Raw genomic sequence first — 23,374 nt, 5'->3', positions numbered from 1 at the left:
CCTCCTGCCTCAGCCTCCCGAGTGCTGGGATTACAGGCATGCGCCACCACACCCGGCTTTCATCTACCTTTTTGAGCCAGTTAAATTACTTCCTTTGCAGAGCTGGAAGTGGCATTTTCTGGTCAGAGGCTGAACACTGACTTAACTTTTTCTGCGTCTTGCCTTGGAGTGAGTTGACAGGTTGCAGGGAGAGAGGAAACTGTACAGGCCTCTTCACCACTACCACTCCAATAGACTTTGGCTGCAAAACAATACATGAGGTCATTTCAGTTGGTATTTTTTTCATTGTTAATAAAATGAATGCTTTCCAAATATGGAAAACCTATTTATATTTTTTGTTTGTTATTTTTTGGTTTTTTGAGACAGAGCCTCACTGTATAGTTCAGGTTGATCTTGAACTCACTTACATAGTCCAAGCTGGTCTTGAATGCATGGCAATCCTCCTACCCCAGCCTTGAGTGCTGGGATTACAGGCATGTGCCACCATGCCCAACCTGTATTTTCTTATATGGGACCAGTTTGGTAATAATTTGGGCTTTTATCTGTATGCCCCAGATTATTTTTAAAATTTTAAACAGAGTCTCACTGTGTACTTCAGGCTGGTCTTCAACTTACCATGTAACCCAGGCTGGCCGTGTACCCAGAGTTGCTCAGTCTGGCCTGGAAATTGATTCTCCTGCTTTAGCTTCCCAAGTAGTGCTGTTATTTATTTATTTTTTTGGTACTGGAAATTTAACTCAGAACCTTGCACTTGTCAGGCAGGTGCTGTGCTGCTGAGCTATATCCCCAGTGCCCCCTTTAAAAAAAAATCCAAAGATTTTGATGTACTCCTTACAATGCCTGGGACATAGCAGGTACTCAGTAAATATTGAAAATATACATCATCTTTATTTTAACCACTTGCCAGTCTAATTATTTAAATATAGGATGACCAAAACTTGCATTTTTGGTTTTGTTTTGTTTTGATTTTGAGACAAGAGTTTCACTATGTAGTTCAGGTTGGCCTTGAACTCACTGTGTAGCCCATGATGGCCTTGAATTTATAGTGATTTTCCTGCCTCCACCTCCCGAGTGCTAGGATTACAGGCATGCACCACCACACCCCGCTCATTAATTTTTATAAGATATATAACAGGAAATATAAAAGTGACAGTTGTATCAGACTTATTCGATAGAGGAATAACTGATTGAAATGATACCTGCCCTAGTTTTGCTTGAGGTAGTCAGTATATAAACAAGTGCGTTGCCTGAGTGACAACTGGGGTAAACCATTAAGTGATTACTGATTGCTTCTCAGCTGACAGAGCAGGCCTCCTGTTTTCACAGCGCTGTAGTTTTTCATTAAGTGACTTTCTGATACTTGTAGTTTAGTTGGTAGTGTAGTTGGGATATTAATAGGTTTCCAGCTTGGTAGGTAGGCATCTGTATCGCATCACCTTTAATGTCTTGTTTAGGGTAAGTTTCATGATGTTTAAATTGCCACATTGCCTATTATCTGGTAAGGCTAGACATCTCTTTTCCTTCTCAGTGCTGTTTTTGCGGGGAGGGTGTACTAGGATTGGACCCAAGGCCTGGAGCAGTGCTAGGCCAATGCTGCACCACCGAGCTATATCCCAGCTCTTTTTATTTTTTGAGAAAGGATTTTGCTCAGTTGCTCAGCCTGGTCTCAAACTTGTGGTCCTCCTGCCTGGGCCTCCTGAGTAGCTGGGATTACAGCCACCTCAGTTTCATCAGTCCTATTTGTTTTCAGAAAGCCTTTTGTAACATTCTACACCGAAGTTTAGAATGTATTCTCACGTATAGAGAGTCAGTTTCTTGATTAGGGTTGGCTGAGATCCACACAGTTTTTTTCCGGTTCTGTTCATCTCTGCCTTGCACCTCTTTTTTCTCAGAAAGTTAATAATATCCTTTGACAGACCAGGTAGCTGAAGAGTACAGTGATGCCTGCTGCAGAGCTGCCAGATGGTGTTAATTCCTAAACTGCTACCTGATCCCCTGTCAGTATTTTCAATCTTTGAACCTTTTGGGCGGATTCACACAAATACATGGCATTGTCCCTTTTTCTTTCAGCAAATAAACATGTCTTTGGCTCTCTTTAAGTGGAAAATAAAATCTTTTGGGGGTCACTTTCCTCTCTAGCTCTACCCATTTTCTCTCCATAATTAAACAGCGAAACCCATTAAAGATGTTGTCTGTGTTTGCTGTTTCTAGTTTCTGTTCTCTCTTGGGCTCACTCTAACCAGACTTTTCCTTCCCCATCTCAGCAGGGGCATCCCTTGTATGTGCTCGCCCACGTTACTCAGACTTTGAGTGGAAGGGTACATTCTCAGTATGGCCGGCCTGAAATCCATTCCCCCGTTCCCTGACACACGTGCGTGCACGCACACAACACGCAAACGGTCTGCTTATTTTCTCCTTAGTGCTTCATCTAAGATCTATCGCCTATATTCTGTTTATTGTCTAGTTCCCTGCACCAGAGTGTAAGCCCTGTGAGGGCAGAGGATTTTGTCCGTTGTGTTCATTGCTTTATAACTATAAAGTATGAGTAAATATGGATGAGTGGACAGATGAAAAGGAAGGCTGGAATCAGAAATCAAGAGAACAGCTTGCTATAGGTGGAAAAGATCAAGAAATACTTCTTAGGAGATGAGAGTTACACTAGGGTTAAACTCAAATTCTGAGGTTACAGGCGCGCTCAGACATCCCTGCCTGTAGGTAACCCTCTATGTGCTTGTGGTAGTGCTAACCCTCTTACGTTGAAGAGGCCGAGGGTCGGAGCTGTTGAGAAGCAGCAGGTGAGTGGTACACGGGTCTAGCTCTGGTGTCAGTGACCCTTTAGAGGTGCGCCCTTGGCCTCTGTGCTGTTGCTTTGCCTTGCCAAGCACTGTGATTGAAAAACAGTGTCTTCCAGGTTCTGCATTTTTAACAGAATTGTCCTTTTTATCTATTGATTGATAGATTAAATGAAGAGTTCATGAACTCTTCTTTCTTTTTGGAGACCAAGTCTCACTGCGTAGTGCAGGCTGTCCTCAGACTCAGGGATCCTCCTGCCTCAGTGTCCTCAGTGCTGGTGTTACAGGTGAGCACCACCACACCTGGTATGGATTTGAAATGCTGGTTTCTTGATAGTAGCCCTAAATTAGTGCAAACTTGTCTTTGAGTTTGAAGTGTTAGTGTGATTCTATTGGCTTTGAACCTCATTCATCAGAAGGAAACCGGTTTGTTAAATACCTGCTGGAGCTTCCTAGCTCTGCACGGTAGTAAGAGGTCACGTGTTGGCACTGCGCTGCTGCGTCGAGGCGGCACCGTGACTGGTGGCCGCTGTGACCGACGACAGGCTCGTGCGCACTGAGAGTCAGGCACACGTCGGGCACTGGCTGCTGAATGCAGCCGGTGTGGGTAACCCTGCCTCCAGCATGCTCACAGTGTACTCCAGTACTGGGAGCAGGCAGCGTATTTTTCTGTCTGCAGCCATCTTCACCTGAAACAGCACTAAGCGTTGCTTAAAATAATGTAGAAATCCAGTGCTGTGGACCGTACTGTGCCTCCCACCAGATTCGTACTTACGGATGCCGTGCCACTGTGTGTGTGGAGATGCGGCTTAAAGAGGCGATTAAGAGCCGGATAGGGTGCTGCGCACTCAGAGTCCCAGCTGCTCAGAAGACTGAGGCAGACACATCGCACGTTTGAGGCCAGCCTGGCGTTTAGCAAGACCGTCTCAAAACTAAAAAAATAGAGCCTGGTGTAGTCAGACATGGCTGTACTCCCTGTATTCTAGAGGCTGAGGCAGGAGGATCACAGTGGGTTTTATGTCAGCCAGGGCTACAGAGTGAGTTCAAGGCCAGCGTGGTCAATATAGTGAAACCTTGTTTCAGACAAGTCCTAACAAAACAAAAATAATTAGAAAAATAAAAAATGATGAAATGCTTGCCTAGCATCTGTGAGGCCCTGGGTTCAGTCATCGTGTGTGATTATGATTTGGACTCAGTGAAGTTCTAAGAACTAAATGAAGTTCTAAGAAATCCTTACAAGAGGAGAAAGAGGGTCAGGGATATAGCTCAGCAGCACAAACACCTACCTGGCAAGTGTAAGGTCCTGAGTTTGATTCCTGGTACCAAAAAAAAAAAGAGAGAAAGAGAAAAAACACTCGAACACATACATGCGTGCGTGGATGCAGAGAGGGGGACTTTGAGAGGACACAGTGAGAAGGCAGCCATCTGCTACCTAAGGAAGAGGCCTGGGAGAAAACAAACCCTTCAGTATCTTCATCTTTGACTTCTCACCTCCAGAACTGGGAGAAAATAAACTTGTGACGTTTAACCCCTCAGTTCTGGTAGCCCCAGCAGATTAACATAGCCAGGCTGATCGTGGGAGCCGGCGGGCAGCACAGGGCCTTAGGCTAGGACCAGGGTCTCCGCTCACTTCTTTGGAGAAGTAAAAGAATTTTATCTCATAAGTAAATTGTAATTAATTATTAAAATAGTTACTTTAATTATTCACATACCTGCCGTTTTAATCTTCATTTTTGCTGGGTCTGAGAGCCGCTGTGGCTGTGGGCGCTGTGAGAAAATCACGCAGGCCCTGCGCCTCCTCTGGCGGCCTGTGCACTGAGTCACGCACCTGACATCAGGGCAGCAGTCAGTCGGTATTTTAAAATGGACCGAGCGGGGTACAGCTCGGTGGCAAAGAGTGTGTTTAGCATGCAGAAGGCCCTGGCTTAAATTCCCAGCACAAAACAAGAAAGGTTTTACAGTGAAAATGAGGGAAGTAATCATTTGGGATCAAGATCAGAAGGAAGAATGAGGTTGCTATGGAAACAGAAGAAGACAAAGGGGAGGGAATACAGAGTTCAAAAACAAAGAAAGGAAAAAAAGAACATCATGCTACGTGAAATTATGCCTGTGATAGACGAGTACTGCATGATGATACTTAGATGAGATCATCTAAAGGCGTCGGGGGACTGCGTGTAAACCTTTGTGGTAGATTGCCTGCCCAGCGTGTGCAAGGCCCTAAGTTTAATTCCTAGCACTTCAAAAAGTAAGTGAATGAATAAATAAGATATTCAGACTCACAGACCAGAGAGGAGAATGGTGGTTCCTCAGACTGGTGGTAGGGGGAGGTGGGGCATAGCTGTTGAAGTTTCAGTTACACAAGATGAATGATACTGCATTCTATACTTATTTCTTATGAGGGTAGAGCTTATGTTAAGTGTTCTTACCATAAAGAAATAGAAAAGGCAAGTAAATTCAAAACCAGTTGTGAAAGATTGAAGCATAGTGTCTTTCCACAAAAAGAAACATATTAATAATTTTAATGAAAATTACTTTTTTGCTGGGCATGGTGCCATGAGTCTATAATCCCAGCACTTGGGAGGCTGAGGCAGGAGGATTGTTGGGAGTTCAAGACCAGCCTGGGCTACAAAGTGAGCTCAAGGCCAGTCTGAACTGCATAGGGAGACCCTGTCTCAAAAAGGCAAGACTGTGTGTGTGTGTGATGTTCTGGCTGTTGAATCCAGGGCCTCACACATGCTAAGCAAATGCCCTCCCTCCACCTACAGGCCCAACTTTTATCTATCAGTTAATTAATTAGTTAATTCTTTGTGGTCCTGGGGATTGAATCCAGGGGTGCTTTATCACTGAGTGTCATCCCTAGCCCCTTATTTTTCATTTTGAGACAGGGTTTCTAAAATGCACAGGCAGGAGTTTTTTGCAGTGCTCTTGCCTATCTTCTAAGTGCTGGGATTACAGGGCCACTCCACTCAGCTTACTTTTGTTTAAATTGTGTTATAGCTAAGGACTCAAAAACTGTGACCAACATTTACTGTCTTAAAAATATGAAAATGGGCTGGGGATTTAGCTCAGCGGCAAAGCACCTGCCTGGCAAGTGCAAGGTCGTGAGTTCGGTTCCCGGTACCGGAGAAAAAAAAAAAAAAAAAAAAAATATGAAAATGAGGGGCTGGGGATTTAGCTCAGCAGCATAGCGCCTGCCTGACAAGCACAAGGTCGTGAGTTAGATTCCCGGTACTGGGGAAAAAAAAAACCAAAAAAAAGAAAGTGAGCTAAGTTGCGAAGGTACTGTCCTACAAAATTGGAGGAAGACCATGCCTAGAAATAGAGTACCCCAAGTTTGTCATTGTCAGTAAAATTGTGTCAGTCTCATCTAGTTTTAAAAACCCTTTAAATGAATATTTTCATACATAAACAAAAGTAGAAAAAGTATAGTGTTCATATAGCCATCTATCTCCTAAAGTGAAGTTTTTTATTGAAATGCATTACTCTTAAGATATTTTGAAGTCTATCTTAGATAAAGAGTAGTTATTAAAATAGCCTAGCCTGGCATGGTGGCACACTCCTGTAATCCCAGCACTTGGGAGGCTGAGGCAGGAGGATCATGGAGAATTCGAGGCCAGCCTGAACTGCATAGTGAGATCTTGTCTCAAAAAGACAAAAAAACAAACAAAAAACCTCCCAAACAAATAGAATAGACAGCGTAAAGATCAATTTTTTTCTTTTGTTTTGTTTTGTTTTCTGGTACCGGGAATCGAACCCACAACCTCGCACTTGCCAGGCAGGCGCTGGGCCACTGAGCTAAATCCCCAGGCCCAAGATCAGATTTGAGACTGTTTCTGAAGCAGAATTTGATGTGTTCCTTGGATAAGAGGTAAAAGAAAGAACTAAGGATGAATATCAGATTTCTAGTTTAGCTAGGCATGGTAATGCACGCCTGTAATTCCAGCACTCAGGAGGCTGAAGCAGGACGGTTGTAGTTTGAGGCCAGCCTGGACTACATAGGGAATTCAAGGCCAGTCTGAACTATGTAGGGAGACCCTGTCACAAACCAACCAACCAACCTGCCAACCAACCAACCAACCAGATTTCTAGTTTAGAAAACTGGGATGCTAATCGCATCAGTCAAGCGCACAGAGAACCAAGAAATTGCCACTTACCATGGTGTGTGCTTAGGTACTCTCAGTGCAGCTTTCCCAGTCTCTTACTGAAATACCTGTGAAGATGCAAAATATAGCAAATGTGTAGGAATCAAGGTGGTGTTTGCCTTCACCTTTAGGGCAGAATTGAGGTAAATGCACCAGTCTCATCGCGGGGAAATCGGAAGCTTGGAAAAAGGTAGTGAGTCTTCACCTATCAACCATTGCCATCCCCTGGGCTCAGTCACCCGGGGCCTCCCCCAGCCAGGTACTGGCAGCCTCTCAGAGCATCGCCTGGTGCTGTTTCGGAGGCTGGGATATTGTCTTCTCCGGTTCCTCTGGGTTTTCTCTATTTTATGGTACAGGTCCCCGCTGGGCAGGCAGAATCCAATGGCGATACAGCCTACCTGCCAACCAACGATGCATTTCCCACGATGAGGCATGGCCCACGTGAATAGAGTACTAAGGCAGGGAAGGGAGAGTCCTACAAACAGGGTGTGCTGGAGGCTACCATTTCTCGGGTGTTCCATTAGTTTATAGACTCAGTGAGGAACAGGAAGCTGGGGTCAGCTAGAGCAGGGCTGCCGTGAGTAATTGTCTCCCTAGAGCTGGGAGTTAAATTGGGAGCGGTATGAGTTAGCTTGTCCTTTTGTGTTGCAGTTCACGACCATGGCATGGTACAAATGATGAGAGATTCCTTGGACTCTGTGTCCAGCTTAACCTCCAAAAGGGTCCAGGGGGGCTGCCTTAACTGAGACCTCTCAGTGAGAGAGAATCTCAGGAAAAAACAACTTGAACTGAGGCTTCTGTGGCTTTTTATTGATAGAACCAGGAAACAAGGATAAAGGGCAAATGAAGAAGGCTGGCTGTGCATGAATTCATTGAGGGGAGAGGGGAAGGACGGTGGGGTCAGGTGGTCTGTTAAATGGTTGACCTTAGGGCCAGTCTGAGTCAGAGTACGGGGAAGCTGTCTGAGCATTCATTCCTTAAGGCAGTGTAGTATTCCTTGCCCACTAACATGTCAGCACACTGGTACAGGGCCTGTGAGTGAATTCAACAAATTAAGGTTATCAGCGGAGCAAAAGAAGCCAGGAATGGGGGTATGTGCCAACAGTTACAGTACTCTGAGAGGCTGAGGCAGGAGGGTCAAAATTTGAGCACAGTTGGGCACATTAGCAATTTGGCAAGACCCTGTCTCAATATTAAAAGGATCAAGGATGTAGCTCACCACCACCACCACCAAGAAAAAAGGAACAAAGATTAGAATGTCCACTGCAAAATGTGCAGTAGAGTGCAAGAAGACACTGCTTTTATGAATTCTGAATAAACAGCCAAGGAAGGGAAAAGCTGAGGAAACTAAAAGACAGTCAGCAAGAATTAAATACATAAAAATGGCAAAAAGAGCAGAGGTTGTAAGGGCAGAAAAATCTGTGATGGGGACAGCATTGAAGAAAAAACAGCTGTGGAAAGGGTGCGGTAGAGAACAAAGCCAGGACACGTGTGAGAACCAGAACAAATGGGACTGGGGTCATAAAAGTTTAAAAAGCTGGCGCTTGCTGGATGCAGTGCACGTCTGTTATCCCATCTGCTCGGACTCAGGCTGAGGCAGGAAGATTGCAAGATTGCAAGATTGCCAGCCAGTGCAATTTAGACCCTAACTCAAAATAAAAGATAAAAAAAGGATCTGAGGTAGCTCAATGGTAAAGCACATGCCTAACACACTGAAGCCCTGGATTCCACCCCTAGCACCACAAGGTCAAAAAATGGGCTGAGCATTGTGGTACATGCACTCAAGAAGCTGAGCCAGGAGGATAACAAGTCCTGGACTACAGAATAAGACACTGTCTCAAAAAAACAAATGAAGCTGGGCGTGGTGGCACACACCTGTAATCCCAGCACTCGGGAGGCTGAGGCAAGAGGATCACTGCGAGTTTGAGGCCAGCCTGAACTGCAGTGAAACTCTGTTTTAAAAAGCAAAAAAAGAGAGACATCTCTAATTTGTAATTGTTCCTCCATTCTTTCTCAGTAAAAAGCTCTCTGTATTTGCTCACTACTGCAATGACTGCAGTACATCAGAAGAGTTGGAATTGCTGTATCATTACCATAGTCCTTTTTTTTTTTTTTTTTTTGGTGGTACTGGGGATTAAACCCAGTCTTTGCACTGAGGTACATCCCTAACACTTCTAATTTTTAATTTTGAGACAGGCTCTTGATAAGTTACTAAATTGTCCAGGCTGGGCTCAAACTTGTGATCCTCCTGCCTCAGCCTCCTAGGGTCCTGAGATTGCAGACATGTGTCAACCCCTCCAGCTCCAGTTTAGTAGGTGTTTTTGTCACAAGTATATTCACTGAAGGTGGATGGTCTGTTATATTTATCGTCTGCCTGTCCATCCGTCCATCCATCCATCCATCCATGTATCTGTCATCTCTCGATCAAGGCAGGGTATTACTATGTAGTTCAGGCTGGCCTTGAAATCACTATGTAGCCTCAGCCTTAGCCTCCTGAGTGCTGGGATTGCAGGCATACGCCACCACACCCAGCTGGTCTGTTTTGTTCTGAAGCTACTCTCTTTTCCTGCTCTAGTTACATTGTCAGCCTGTACACAGTTAGATTCACTTACGTTTCTCCTCTTGTTTTCAGGGCCACCCTTGTCTCTATCAATTTAATTTATAAACTACATGAAATATTAACATGGCCTAAATGTCAGTATAGTTTTCTCTTAGACATTATTCGCTCCATCCTCGGCTCCTCTCCTTTCCCATGGTCACAGCCTATGAATACTCTTCTTGATGGCGATCTTCCCGCCTCAGCTTCCTGATTGCCCCGATTAGAGGTGTGTGTTGTCACACCTGGTTCTTGTTCTTTTTTGTAGCTGCATTATTCATATTGGTGTTGACATTTCTTTGGTTTTTCTCCGGTACCGGAAACCGAACTCACGACCTTGCGCTTGCCAGGCAAGCGCTTTGCCGCTGAGCTAAATCCCTAGCCCCAGTGTTGACATTTCTTTATCTTTTCTTTCTTCCTTTTTTTTTTTAACCCCCAGTGCTGGGGATTAAACCAGGGTCTTTGCATTGATCTACATTCCCAGCCTTTCTTTTATTATTTATTTTGAGAGAGGATCTCACTAAGTCACTGATTTGCCTGGATTGGATTCAGACTTTCAATCCCCCTTGCCTCAGCTTCCCAGATTACAGGGAAGCTGAGTATCACCACACCCAGCGCTGACATCATCTCTGACATGTTACTGTTATAAGTACAATGATCCCTCACCTTTCGCGGGAGTTACATTCCAGAGACCCTCGAGATAGGTGAAAATCCATGAAGTAGCGGTGTTATATTTATTTTATTATTTATATATATTTTAAGGCTTTGTAAACCCTTCCTACACTCCTATAAACCTCTCCCACTCTCTTGTTAACCTTTCCCACACTCTTATAAACACTTCATATGTTCTTAAACATTTCCTGTACTCTTAAACCTATGTAATTTTAACAACATGTAAAATTCAGTATGGGCACAGTACAGGAGAGCAAACAGACCATCGATGCGACGGTCACTGAGCCAGTCAGCACCCAGGACACAGAACACAGTGCTGTGGTTGGTCGCCTTCCATTCCATCAGCCAGTAGTGTGCCGTGTCACGTTGGCAAACTTGCTCAAGTGGTAGTGGAGTACTGCATTTCCATTATGTACAGTATGGTATTCATCCGCTGATGAAATACATACTATATTTTATTTTGATTTAGTATTCTCTTAATATGTTTGAATTAACATTTTAATATTTTTTAGATTGTTTTAAATTTTTAGGCAAAAATAATTAAAATCATAAATATTATATAACTACCTATATACCACAAAATCCCATGATATAGCGAAAATTCGGTATAGAATTAGATATTTTTTTTAAAAACTGGAGATACAGTGAAGCCACAATAAGTGAACCACAATATAGCGAGGGATGAGTGTAATGTTACAATGAGTATTTTTTAAATCTTTGAATTATACTGACAAAGGTAAGTCCTGCAGGCAGCTGGCACAAACATAGGCACGAACATAGACAGTTTAGCTACAAAGAAAAATAAGTTAGTTTGAGTTTGATATACAGTGTTTGTTTTGTCTTGGAAGTTATTCTTAGTCCTGCACAGTAGCAGTATCTGCAGTCCCAGCTCCTCAGGAAGCTGAGGCAGGAAGCCTCTTTGGAGACCAGGAGTTAGAGGCCAGCCTGAGTAACATAGGCAAAGCCTGAATCTTTAGAAAGGAGAACAAAAACTTAATCTTTAAGTATACATGCGTACAGTGACTTTGCACTGTTTGAACTGACTCCTTGGTGGTCACACGCCTGTCTCCCGTGTTTCTGTTACGGATACTGTGCTTTGAGGTCTCACCCCCGCTGCAGACTCGGCAGAGCAGCGCCTTTGTGTCTGTACCTCCCACTCTCACGGGGCTGAGCGGGCGGTCTGTCTCATGGTCTGTTTCCTGTTTGGGATCGTCATCTCCACACAGCCGGGTTTGGGGACCTGAGAGAATGTGTGACACTAGTAGCTACTTAACATACAGTACTTACTGATTGAAAGAGGACTTTTTAGAGATCATTACAGCTTTAGAAAATAGTGACTAGAAGGAAATTGTGTTTACTTCTGTTTTTCCTAAAACCACATATCTGTTAAGTTTATTTTATCCTTCATTTTTCTCTCTTCAATTTTAGTGTGTGCAGAAGCTTATAACCCCGATGAGGAGGAAGAAGACACTGACCCACGGGTAAGGATTGAAGGAAAAGTGTTCCATAGAATTGCATTTTACACTTACGCCCTTTCTTTTTTTTTTTTTTTTTTTTTTTTTTTCATCTTTTTGAGGCAGGGCCTCACCAGCAGTTCAGGCTTGCCTTGAGCTCATTTTGTAGCCCAGGCTGGTCCAGAACTTGCAACAATCCTCCTGCCTCAGCCTCCTGAGTGCTGGGATTACAGGCGTGCACCACCACACCCAGCCCAAATTCTAACCATACTGATAATTAAGAGAAATACAAATAAAAAATTTTAGCAAGGGCTTGCGGGGGGGACAGTACTAGGGATTTAACCCAAGTACCACCCCCACCCTTTCGGACACATAGTCTTGCCAAGCTGCCCAGTCTGAGTTCAGGCCTTCAGTTTTCCTGCCTCAGCCTCCCACAGTTCTGGGATTACAAAAATTATGCTGTTACCTTACTGATGGAAAGCAGCACTGGTAGAGGGTGTGGTGACAAGGAATACCTTGCTGTAGCTGTCAGAAGCCTTAAACAGTCACGCCAGTAGCTCAGCTGTCACCCAAGGGATTATTCACCCTAAGGAGCCTTCCCAAGAATGTACAAATGGAGGTCACTACAGTGTTCTAATAGTGAAAGTTGCAACAACCTAAATGGCCCTAAATAGGGCACTACCAGGGGCTAAATTACGTTACACTCAAATGAAGACAATCTCTACCTGTTGAAAATGATTGTATAGGGTACGACTTAGTGGCATACAGTGTGTGTGTATATATATATATATATATATATATATATATATATATATGGTGCTTTTTATAGAACATTTTGAAAATTTTTACTGTGTTTGTTTGTAGTATGTATAGAGAATTGTATCTGGGAGGATATATATACCTCATGGAGTATATCCAGTCTCGACCACTGGAGATTCTGGAGAGCTAGTAACGCAGCCTCCCCAGTCATAGACTTGTAACATTATTAGATGATCTTTAGTGAGCCCAGTGCCAGGACATGGACTGTGTAGGCAGCAGCAGTGCTCTCTATAGGATGGCATGGTGTGGTACGGCCAACACACACACGTCACATCCTGCATGTGTCAGACACTGCCTGTGCTTAACTCAGAGACCACTGACAGTAGTGTTCCAACCTACCATTATGTCTGTGCCTATTGAAGACAGGTGTTTATTGTTGTTAAACCGACGCGTAGGTTTCTTTTATTTAATTGGGCTTGTGTTATTTTATAAAATAATAAATTAGGGGGCTGGGGATTTAGCTGAGCGGCAAAGCGCCTGCCTGGCAAGCGCAAGGTCATGAGTTCGATTCCTGGTACCGGAAGAAAAGCAAAAAAAAAAAAAATAATAATAATAAATTAATATTTTTTAGCAGCTATATTATAGGAAGGACAAAAATATATCAGTTTTTTGTCCATGATATTGTTAGAATTATAACATTGCTAATACTGGAAATATAAACAGTTATTAACTTCTAGAGTGTATAAAGTTGCAATCACACATTCAACTCAGAAAAATTTGATCATGTCTCTTTCACTACTGGAATTTTATTTATTTATTTATTTTTGAGATAGAGTCTCACTGTAGTGCAGGCTGGCCTTGAACTCACTTATGTAACCCAGACTGGCCTTGAACTTACAGCAGTCCTCTAGCCTCAGCCTTCCAAGTGCTGGGATCACAGGTATGCACCACTATGCCCGGCTCTGTGGGAATTTTATAAGACCTGTCCTCCCAGAGAAAAATGTCCTTCACCCCATAATCATAGCTTGTTCATGTGAATGCTTTTTTGAAGCATGCACATTTGTGAACATTTTCAAGGCACATGAAGAGTAAAATTAAAGCAGATATTTCTTGTGAGCACCTTGAGAATTCACTAGAAATTGCAACTACTTTCACTGAATCAGACTGCATTAGTTTCATAAAGAAAGATAAACCATTCCACTCTTTATGTCTATGTTGCCTTCTTTTTTTAAATGTTATAATAAAAATAGAATAAGGGAAGCTTCGTTGCATCAACTACATCATGTATTTCCTGCGTGGCCTGGTTCCTTCATCAGTGCAGCCCAGAGGAGTTGAAACTTTGAACACCGTGCCTTACATGGTAATAGTACTTGTTAAGGCAGGACTAAATTACTTTCCTAAAAGCAAATGTAGCCAGGTGTGTGATCCCAGCACTCAGGAGGCTGAAGCAGGAGAATCACTGTGAGTTCAAGGCCAGCCAGAACTACGTAGCAAAACTGTGCCTCAAAAAAAGACATGTAGATTTTTTTTTTTTTAATTTTAAGAAATAAAAGAAGGATAACATATCAACAGGCAGACATCCATGTAAGATATGTAGATTTAACACTTCTAAAATTCTGGATATTGTAAAATTCTTGTTTTGTTTTGTTTTGTTTTTTGGTACCAGGAATCAAACTCAGGACCTTACGCTTGCCGGGCAGGCACTTATGCCACTGAGCTATATCCCTGGTCCCATTCTTGTTTTTGTTGTTACCAGGAATCGTACTCAGGACCTTGTGCTTGCCAGGCAGGTGCTGTGCCACCTGAGCTGTATCCCCAGCCGTAAAATTCTTGATGACATCTAGTGAGTTTTCCCCCTCAAGACTGAGGGTGTAGCTCAGGACGCTTACATAGTGTACGTGACATGCTTGGGTCACAAACAAAAGAAAAGTACACTTCCTCCCTAATTTAATACCATAAATTAAAAATACTTGATATTTATTTCTCGTGAGATTAGATGGTATGCCTTTTCTTAGAGTGAAGACATTGTTTAGAAGTGAACTTGATCAGCCTCTCAATATTTATTTAGTACTGTGGGTTGAACCCAGGAGCATGCTAAACAAGTGCTGTACCATTGAGCTATGTCTCCAACTCCTCCACCCACACTTTTTTTTTTGAGATGTTCTCCTAAGTTTCCAGGCTGGCCCAAAACTTGCAGTTCTCCTGTCTTAACCACTTGTCCTCTTAATTACAACATCCAAGATTAGTCAGTAGTTATTTCTTTTTTTAGTTAAGTAAACATTTATTAGCTATAGTAATTTTTGATCACATACTAAATGAATACACGTTAATATTTTAAATACAATGTGTATTATTTAATTCTTACGACACCACTGACACAGATGCCATTACTACTGCTAATAAGCTGCTGCTGTTTCACCCGCAGCTTACGTAGCCAGTGTTTACTTGCAGTCTTTGCGGAGATGAATAACAACGTGAACTCCTAATTATTTCTCTGTAAATACTGTTTTCCTTTCAGCCTTTCCCAGTTTACTTCATGTCCACTCCATCATTCAGTTGCTTGGGGCCAAAACTTTGTAGTAACCTTCAACTCTTTGCCCTTTTTCTTACCAACTTCCAGTTTTTCATTAAATCCACTGAGTTCTGTTTCCAAAACATACCCAGAATTCTATACTTCTATCACCTCCATGGCTGCCATCCTGGTCCAAACCACCACCATCTGATGTGTAGATCTCACTTATCCAGTGAGATCTTTTAAAAATATTAGTCATGCCGGGCGTGGTGGCCCTTGCCTGTAATCCCAGCACTCTGGAGGCTGAGGCAGGAGGATCGTTGTGAGTTTGAGACCCGCCTGGGCTACAAAGTGAGCTCAACGTCAGCCTGAACTGCATGACGAGACCCAGTCTCAAACAAAGACTCACACACAAAAAATGAGTCATATTTCTTCTTTAGTTAATATATTTTGTTTGTTTGTTTTTCTTCCGATACCAGGAATCAAACTCACGACCTTGCGCTTGCCAGGCAGGCGCTGTGCCGCTGAGCTAAATCCCCAGCCCCGGTATTTCTTCTTTAGTTGCTACCTTCAGATTGCCCCCATGTTACTAGAGAAAATTCCACTTCTACGACCTAGAATGCTTTGTTGTGACTTGGCATCCCTTTACCCCTAATCTGTCTCTTGATCTTTGCCTCTCTGCACCAGTCACCTCTTGTTTCCTTTTTTTTTTTTAAGACAGATATGCTATATTTCAGGCTGGCCTCAAATGCACAACAATCCTCCTGTTTCAGCCTTTCAAGTGCTGGTATTATGGGCATGTGCCACCACACAGGGTTTATTTTTCTCACTTTTCCACCATAAACCCTGTTTCCCTCCTCCGCCCCCTCCCCCTGCTCTCCTGCCTCTCCTCTTCTTCCTCCTTTTTTCTTTTTTTAAATTGAGACAGGGTCTCACTACATCGTTCAAGCTGGCCTTGAACTCGCTACGTAGCCCAGGCTGGCTTCAAACTCACAGCGATCCTCCTGCCTCAGCCTCCCAAGTGCTGGGATAACAGATGTGCAGCCCCATGTCTGGCTAAAAGCCTTGTTTTACTTGCTCTTCTCGCAGAGATATCCACGTGACTCTTGCCCTCAGAGTGTACAGAACTCCTTTGAGGCCTCAGGTGGTCACACACTCACACACTCTCACACTTCTGTGTCCCTTGTCCACCTTCCTTCCTCCTTTATCATCATCCCGCTCTGGCATATTTTATGAGCTTACTGAATATGCGGGAAGGTATTTTTGTCCTTCCACTGCAGTGTTCACAGAGCTGGGGTCATGCCTGATACTGAGTAGGTGCTCATTCTTTGTTTTCCTTTCCAATTTTAGTTTTTTGCAACAGGTCTTACTGTGTAGTTCAGGCTGGCCTTGAACATGCTTCAGTCCTCCTGCCTCAGCCTCCTGAATGCTGGGGTTGCGGCTGCCACACGGGCTTCCTTTTCCCCTTCTCTTCTTTTTTTCCTGCTCTCCGCTCCGTTTCCCTTTCCTTGACAGACTGGCCTGCGTTCGGTGCTCCTACTCAGCTTCCTGAGCCTGTAGCAGCCTTCGTGCCCAGCTCAGGGTGTCCCAGGCAGACTTGTGACGCTGCTTCGTGAGCAAGACCCTGGGGGCTGCCACGGCCGACTGCCTCTGCTGCGGTGATGCGTGGTTTTCTTGTCACTCTGGATCAGGGTGCCTCCACTTCAAGCCTCCTGCTTAGTATTCCTGTAAAATTAAGGTTATAGGAAAAGTGCTCTTAATTTCCCCCACTTCTTTTTTTTTTGAGATAGGATCTCGCTATGTAGCTCAGGCTGGCCTCAAACTCATGGTGGTCTCCTGCCTCAGCCTCCATGGTGCTGGGATTACAGGCATATGTCATCACTCCTGTAATGTGGCCAGTTTCCCCCACTTTTAGTAGAAAAACGTTGGCAGTTTATAAAATGGAGTAAAAATTTTCACTTGCTGTATTTGCATTGACAGGTGATTCATCCTAAAACTGATGAACAGAGGTGCAGACTTCAGGAAGCTTGCAAAGACATTCTTCTTTTCAAAAATCTTGATCAGGTAATACCGATTTTTTTTTTTTTTTTTTTTTAGGTAATACCGATTTTTAAACTATTTTTGTATAATGGTCTTTTAGCTTTTTTCCTGTATGTCATTTAAAGATTTTTTTTTAACATTTCGGTCGTCATGGTATGAGGCTGAAACTTCAGGTTCATTTTACTTTACCAATGTATTTATTGTGTTGACCACTATAACATGGGCCTGACTTGTTAATGCCTTTTAGTATTTTTCTGATCTGCCTTGGCATTTCCTCCAGGATAATACCTGAAGGACCATGGGGTTATGCGGGGAAATGCTCGGGTTTGGAGGGTCTGAATTTATGTTGCAAAGGGATTGATTTCTCCGAAGATCCTACTCTGCACTCTCCTCCGGCAGCAGTTAACCCGCTGGAGTGTGCGATTGCTTCTCACAGCTCGTGCGGGGCACCCTTAAAACTGCTTCTCGGTGATGACTTGAGGTACGGGGCGCTTGTTGTAAGTCGTGTGTCTACACAGCTTAGAGGATCTGTAGCGTAACTTGTCCTCTTAGTGACAGAGATAGAGGGCAAGGGCTGCCTCCAAAGGGTGGGTGTCCTAGTACAGTCAGGCTGTTGTAACAAAATACCCTAAGTCAGGTGGCTTCTAATAGCACAAAGGTGTTTTTCACAATTGTGTGAGCTAGAAAGTCTACGACTCCTTTCTTTACCAGTATGTATATATGTATACATTCATTCATTGTTGCGGCTGCGAATCGAACCCAAGGCCTAACAGTGCCTGGCAAGTGCTCTTCCATGGCCTTATTGCTAGTATTTAAGTAAGGGATTTCAGGCAGCATTGGGTCACACTCTGCGTGAGTGTAGATGGCATGTGGGTAACAGCTCATCCATTTATTTGTTTATTTTTATCCATTTTAGTATCTGTCACTTTGCACAGTATTCGCCACCCATGGAAGCCGGGGGTGGTGGTGCACGCCTGTAATCCCAGTAGTTGGGAGGCAGAGGCAGAAGATCACCGTGAGTTCGAGGCCAGTCTGGGATACATAGTGAGTTTGAGGCTAGCCTGGACCACAGAGCAAGACCCTGTGTGCAGAAAGAACACACATGGAGCTGTGTAACTAAAGATGCACTTTTGGCAGCACTCACTTATCTTGGGTAGCACAGTCACTAACAGAACTAACGTTACATACCGCACGGATTTACATAGCAATAAAAATATTCTCTTGCTGGGTCCTCCATCTGCACCCCTCCAAAGAAGAAATTTCTAAGTTGAGGATGGAATTCCTTAGTGGCCTGACAGTCGCTCATCTCACTGGCTCAAGGCTGAATGCCTATTTAAAATTTAATGGTATTGTTTTCTTTTCATCATACTTATTGGCATAGTTACTTTCTGTTTATGACAGATAATTCTGGTTAGTAAATATATTTATTATATATGAATGAAGTAGTGTTGGCTATCTGATAATAAATCCCTTTTATTAATTACTTATTATGTGGTAATTTCTTTCCTTAGATTTTCTCTTTTAGTCACCAAAATTTATGAGCCAGAAACTTTATCATACCTTTTTTACACATGAAGAAACCGAAACTCGGAGTGGTTGGTGATGTGCTGGGCTAGTCAGATGCAGTTATACTACCCCACAGGGTGACCAGTGAAACCTTTGTAGCCCTTTAGGTTTGACAGTCCTGTTAATGTCAGCCCCTAAGGGAAGGTGACTTTACAAATGAGATACTGGAGCCATCAAGGTGGGTAATGGTCCTGTGGGTACAGCTGAGAAAATTGGCACTATGATTCAGGTAACCTACTTTTGCATAAATGATGGAAAACTTTTTTGGGGGCGGTACCGGAAATCATACTCAGAACTTCTTGCTTGCCAGGCATAGAAAACTTTTTTTTTTTTTTTTTGTCTTTTTGAGACAGGGTCTTGTTATGCAGTTCAGGCTGGCCTTGAACTCGCTTTGTAACCCAGGCTGGTCTCAAAATCATCCTCCTGCCTCAGCCTCCTGAGTGCTGGGATTACAGGCACATGCCGCCATGCCCGGTGGAAAACTTTTCTGAAACAATGTTATCTCAAAAACTTGGCAGTTTTCTTGTCTACTGAGGTACATGGAGGTGCAAAGCTGACTGGCCTCAGAAGGGTATTTATTTCAGATAGCCCTTGGGTTTCTGCTAAAAAATGGCGAACAGTCTAGTACGTGGACTTCTATTGTGTAGTCACAAATTGAGATAAACATGACTGTTGTATGTTTCCAGCAAATGTAAAAGTCATCTTTTTCTCTGTGTGTGGGTGCCCTGTAGGAACAGCTTTCTGAAGTTCTCGATGCCATGTTTGAAAGGACAGTCAAAGTGGATGAGCATGTCATTGACCAAGGAGATGATGGAGACAATTTTTACGTCATAGAACGGTAGGAGCTGGAGCTTTGTAGTCGCGTGGCCACTCCTAGTAGATTCATGGTACGGGTGGATGCATTACCCTGTCTTTTATTTAGCCCAGCGAGGTGTAGTGCCAGGTAGCCAAGCTTTCCAAAAGCTTGCAGAGGACCACAGCCTGCCCCCTCTATGTGCTGTTGTCCTGAGTCCTCATTACAACCCGTATTTGTACCCACCATTTACAGTAGAAAATTTCCTGCATAGTTAAAAGGTAAGGGTAGCGTGTGCTTCATAAACATGTCATAGGCCAGTGTTCAAGTGAATTGATTTCTAGAACAGCCACACTGTATTGCAATTTGGATCTGTGAATTTGAGCCTGACTTTACGCATAAATGCACTACCCTGACCTCTGTACCCCTAGCCTCTTTTGGCTCTGTTCCAGGTATAAGCCATACTGCATGAAATTAAATACTTGGGTGTGACGTACCCATGTCGCTGTATCTTACCCTCTGGATTTGATAGTATTCTCTTAGATTTCCCCTCTTCCTCTGACAGTCCTAAATGGAGCACCTGCACCAGAGTTCAAAGTAATACAATGCTGCTTAACCCAATGTCCTCCATTAATCTTTTGAAGTAATTTCAGAGTTATAAACTTACATAGGTAGCACAGAAAATTCTTATAACCCAGGTTAACGTTCTGTCACATTTCCTTTACCAAGTCACCGAGAGTAAGAGGTGCAACATCCTTTCGTGTCTGCCTATCTCAGTGTACATTTCCTAGAAGAAAGGACTTTCTCTTACTGAAGCACAGAACAAGTATAAAAATCAGAAATCAGCATTTATTCACTAACGAGTCTAATACACAGACCTTATCCAAAATGTTCCGTTTATTTCTTTGATTTTTGAAATTCTTTTACTCCTACTCAGGTAGCTATGCTAGATTCACTTGGTCCCCCTTGTATCAAGCTTGTTCATTTAGGTTTTTGGACAGAGTACACTCTTACTCCTTGGGTCCTTGATACCTGTGACTGTGAATGTGAAAGGAAATGCTTTATTTAAAGAGTAAGAATGTTATAAATAGTATCTTCTCAAAGGAAAGATATTTTATCCTTGATCCTTCATATGTAGAAATTTTGTAAGTGCTGACAGTAACATTACATCGCCTCCCCTAAGAGCCGTTGCATACCTTGTGTTGCTTACTCCACCAGCGAGACAGACGTCCCGGCCGGTGCCTGGCACCTGTACCTGCCAACAGCACAGAGATGGAGACGCCTGTCTGTGAAGGCGTTAGTTAGTTAGCACGTTCAGATGAGGGCTTACCCTTTGTATGCAGTGAATGTGAAATACTGTCATTCACGTAAAAAAAAATACAGTTCCTCATGTTAAAAGACTCATTGGCTAGTCAGAGAGGCAGACCTTAAATAGGTGATTAATTATATAATGTGGTGGTAAGAGTATGTCCTGTCGCTGAGAGGCGTACCGGGCGAGGTGCTCTCTGCAGTGCTGCTGGCAGCAGTGGTGTGCACCTTCCCCAAAGCCAAGTCGCAGGTGTCGCCGGGAGGGCATAGCCCCTGCCTCTGCCGTGTCCACAGGCCTAGAAGTAGTCAGCTTCCCTGTTGAGTGGTGAGTGCCTTTGAGAGCAGTTGCCACACAGGTGGGAGTTGACTGGTTGTGTTCTCTGCTTTTTATCAAATGTGTGACACTTTGTGACTTTATGAATGACATCTCTTTATAGGCAGTTTTTGAAAAAAGAAAAAGCACAGTAATTGACCCATAATCTCACCACTAGACTGCCTTCCTCCGTTGCTTTCTCCGGGTTTACCTTTGAGTAGACCCTCGGCCAAGGTTTGGCTCTGACGTCCACTGATGACGCTGTGTGCACACTAAAGGAATAAGAGGGAGCGTGTTACTCAGGTCCCGCGGCTTTTGGAAGAGAGCAGGGAGGGGTCACAAACAGGTCCGAAAGAGCTGAAACAGCAGGAGAGGTGACTTGCCTGCAATCTTATGCCCTGTGGATGGGAGGGTGGAGGAAGAGCGCTCTGGCACCTGGGCTGGCTGTGTTATTTGAATTCCCCGTCAGCACCACACAGGGAGCTTCCAGGCATTCTCATGTGCTTGCCCAGATGTAGGTCATAAGAAAAAAGGATGAGTGACAGAGCGCTAAAGCTGTCAGAAGCTAAATACCAAAATTTACATACAGATACTTTATATTGGGTCATACATTATTTGATCTAATATCTAAAGTCTGTTTTAAGCAGTTTTCCATGAAAAGCAATATTATTTGTCATATTTTTATTCTATGAATGTATGTAGGTAGGTACATGTGTATTTATTTTTGGCAATACTAGGGATTGAACCCACAGAATACTGAACTACATCCTCAGCCTTTTTGAAACAAGGTCTTGCTTAAGTTACCCAGGCTGTCCTCAGACTTTTTTTTTTTTTTTTTTGTCCTCAAACTTGTGATCCTCCTGGCTTAGCCTCACAAGGAGCTGGAACTTTTGTTTGTTAATTTGTTTGTGGGTTTTTCTTTTTTTTCTTTTTTGAGACAAGGTCAAGCCTATGTAGTCTCACTATGTAGTCCAGGTTGGTCTTGAACTCCCAATGATGCCCTTGCCTCAGCCTTCCAAAAAACTGGGCTTACAGGCAAGCGCCACCATGCCTGACTTCAGTTGGTTTTTGTTTTTGTTTTTTGTTTTGTTTTTGAGACAGGGTCAAGCTATGTAGGCCAGGCTGGCCGTAAACTCTCAGTGACCCTCTTGCCTCAGTCTCCTGAGTGCTGGGATTACAAATGGATTATAAGCATGCACTACGGTGCGCAGCTGGCCAGTTACTTTTGAGACAGGGTCTCACTGTGTAGTCTAGGGTAGCCTTGGACTTGCTGTGCTGGACCGCACTAGCTCTCTTGCCTTAGCCTCCTGAGAGCTGGTATTGGAGGCTTGTGTCACCACACCCTGCACACCTGGCTTTTATGTCATCATTTTTAATGACTGCATAAAATGGTTGTAAACATATATTTAACATATTTCCCCTCTTGTTAGCAGAGTAAATTATTTGTATTTTTTGCTGTACTAAATATTACCTGGCAAGCTTTCCTGCAATTGTCTTTTTCAGAATTGTTGATTCTTTTGGCTTAAATAGAAATGGAATATTTTGTCAAAGATTTGTCTCTTTAAAGCATTCGCTATAGGCTATTGAACGTCTTACAGACACTTTGGAAAGTTGATGTTTACCTCAGTGTTGTGTTGAGAGTGCCTGTTTCTCCAAGTGCTTGTCAGGTCTGAGTATTTTTCTTGAGCAATCATTATAATCAGTAGGTAGATAATTACATATCATTTACTTTTTAAAAATTTATTTATTTATTTATTTTTGTCTGTTTGAGACAGGGTCTCGCTATGCAGTTCAGGCTGGCCTTGAGCTCACTTTGTAGCCCAGGCTGGTCTCAAACTCACAACGATCCTCCTGCCTCAGCCTTCTGAGTGCTGGGATTACAGGTGTGCGCCACCACGCCTGGCTGTTTACTTACTTTGTATTACTATATCCTGATTTTCAACAAATTATGAAAGAAAACCTATACAGGCATTTCAATAGCTGTAGCAGAGCACTTGATAAAATTCAGTACCATTTTATGATAAAAATGCTCTACATAGTAGGGATAGAACGAACTTTTTCCAACCTAACTGAAGGCATTTATGAAAAATCTAAAATGAACATTGTACTTAATAGTAAAAGATAAAATGATTTTCCCTTAACAATGAGAATAGTAAAGGATGTTTGTGCCAACCACTTCTGGTCAGTCCTAGCCAGTGCAGTGCGGCAAAATAAAGAAAAGAAGGGCATATAGATTGAACAGGAAGAAGTAAAACTCTGCAGGTAACATGATCCTCCACATAGAAAATACCAACAGTGCTACAGAAATGCTATTAGAGTTTAGCAAGATCACAGACTACAAAGTCAAAACGTAAAAATCTGTTGCATTTGTATATACTAGCAAATTTCTTTTGGAAATCTTCTGATGTTTTATGTTCTATGCATTCG

General features: G+C 43.1%; 1 protein-coding gene across 1 annotated transcript in view; it reads left to right on the top strand.

Moving 5' to 3' along the window:
• The window catches only part of Prkar2a (protein kinase, cAMP-dependent, regulatory, type II, alpha), a 69,376-nt gene that overhangs the window by 32,618 nt on the left and 13,384 nt on the right, over positions 1 to 23,374 (top strand). The window contains exons 5-7 of the mRNA XM_005410362.2: positions 11,631 to 11,683; positions 16,908 to 16,991; positions 19,265 to 19,371. Of these exons, the coding sequence (XP_005410419.1) occupies positions 11,631 to 11,683; positions 16,908 to 16,991; positions 19,265 to 19,371 (244 nt within the window). The remainder of the gene's footprint in view (positions 1 to 11,630; positions 11,684 to 16,907; positions 16,992 to 19,264; positions 19,372 to 23,374) is intronic.

Source organism: Chinchilla lanigera, unplaced genomic scaffold (assembly GCF_000276665.1).
Source record: "Chinchilla lanigera isolate Chin_1 unplaced genomic scaffold, ChiLan1.0 scaffold00131, whole genome shotgun sequence".
Taxonomy (NCBI): domain Eukaryota; kingdom Metazoa; phylum Chordata; class Mammalia; order Rodentia; family Chinchillidae; genus Chinchilla; species Chinchilla lanigera.
This window is presented reverse-complemented; position numbering and strand designations above follow the sequence as displayed.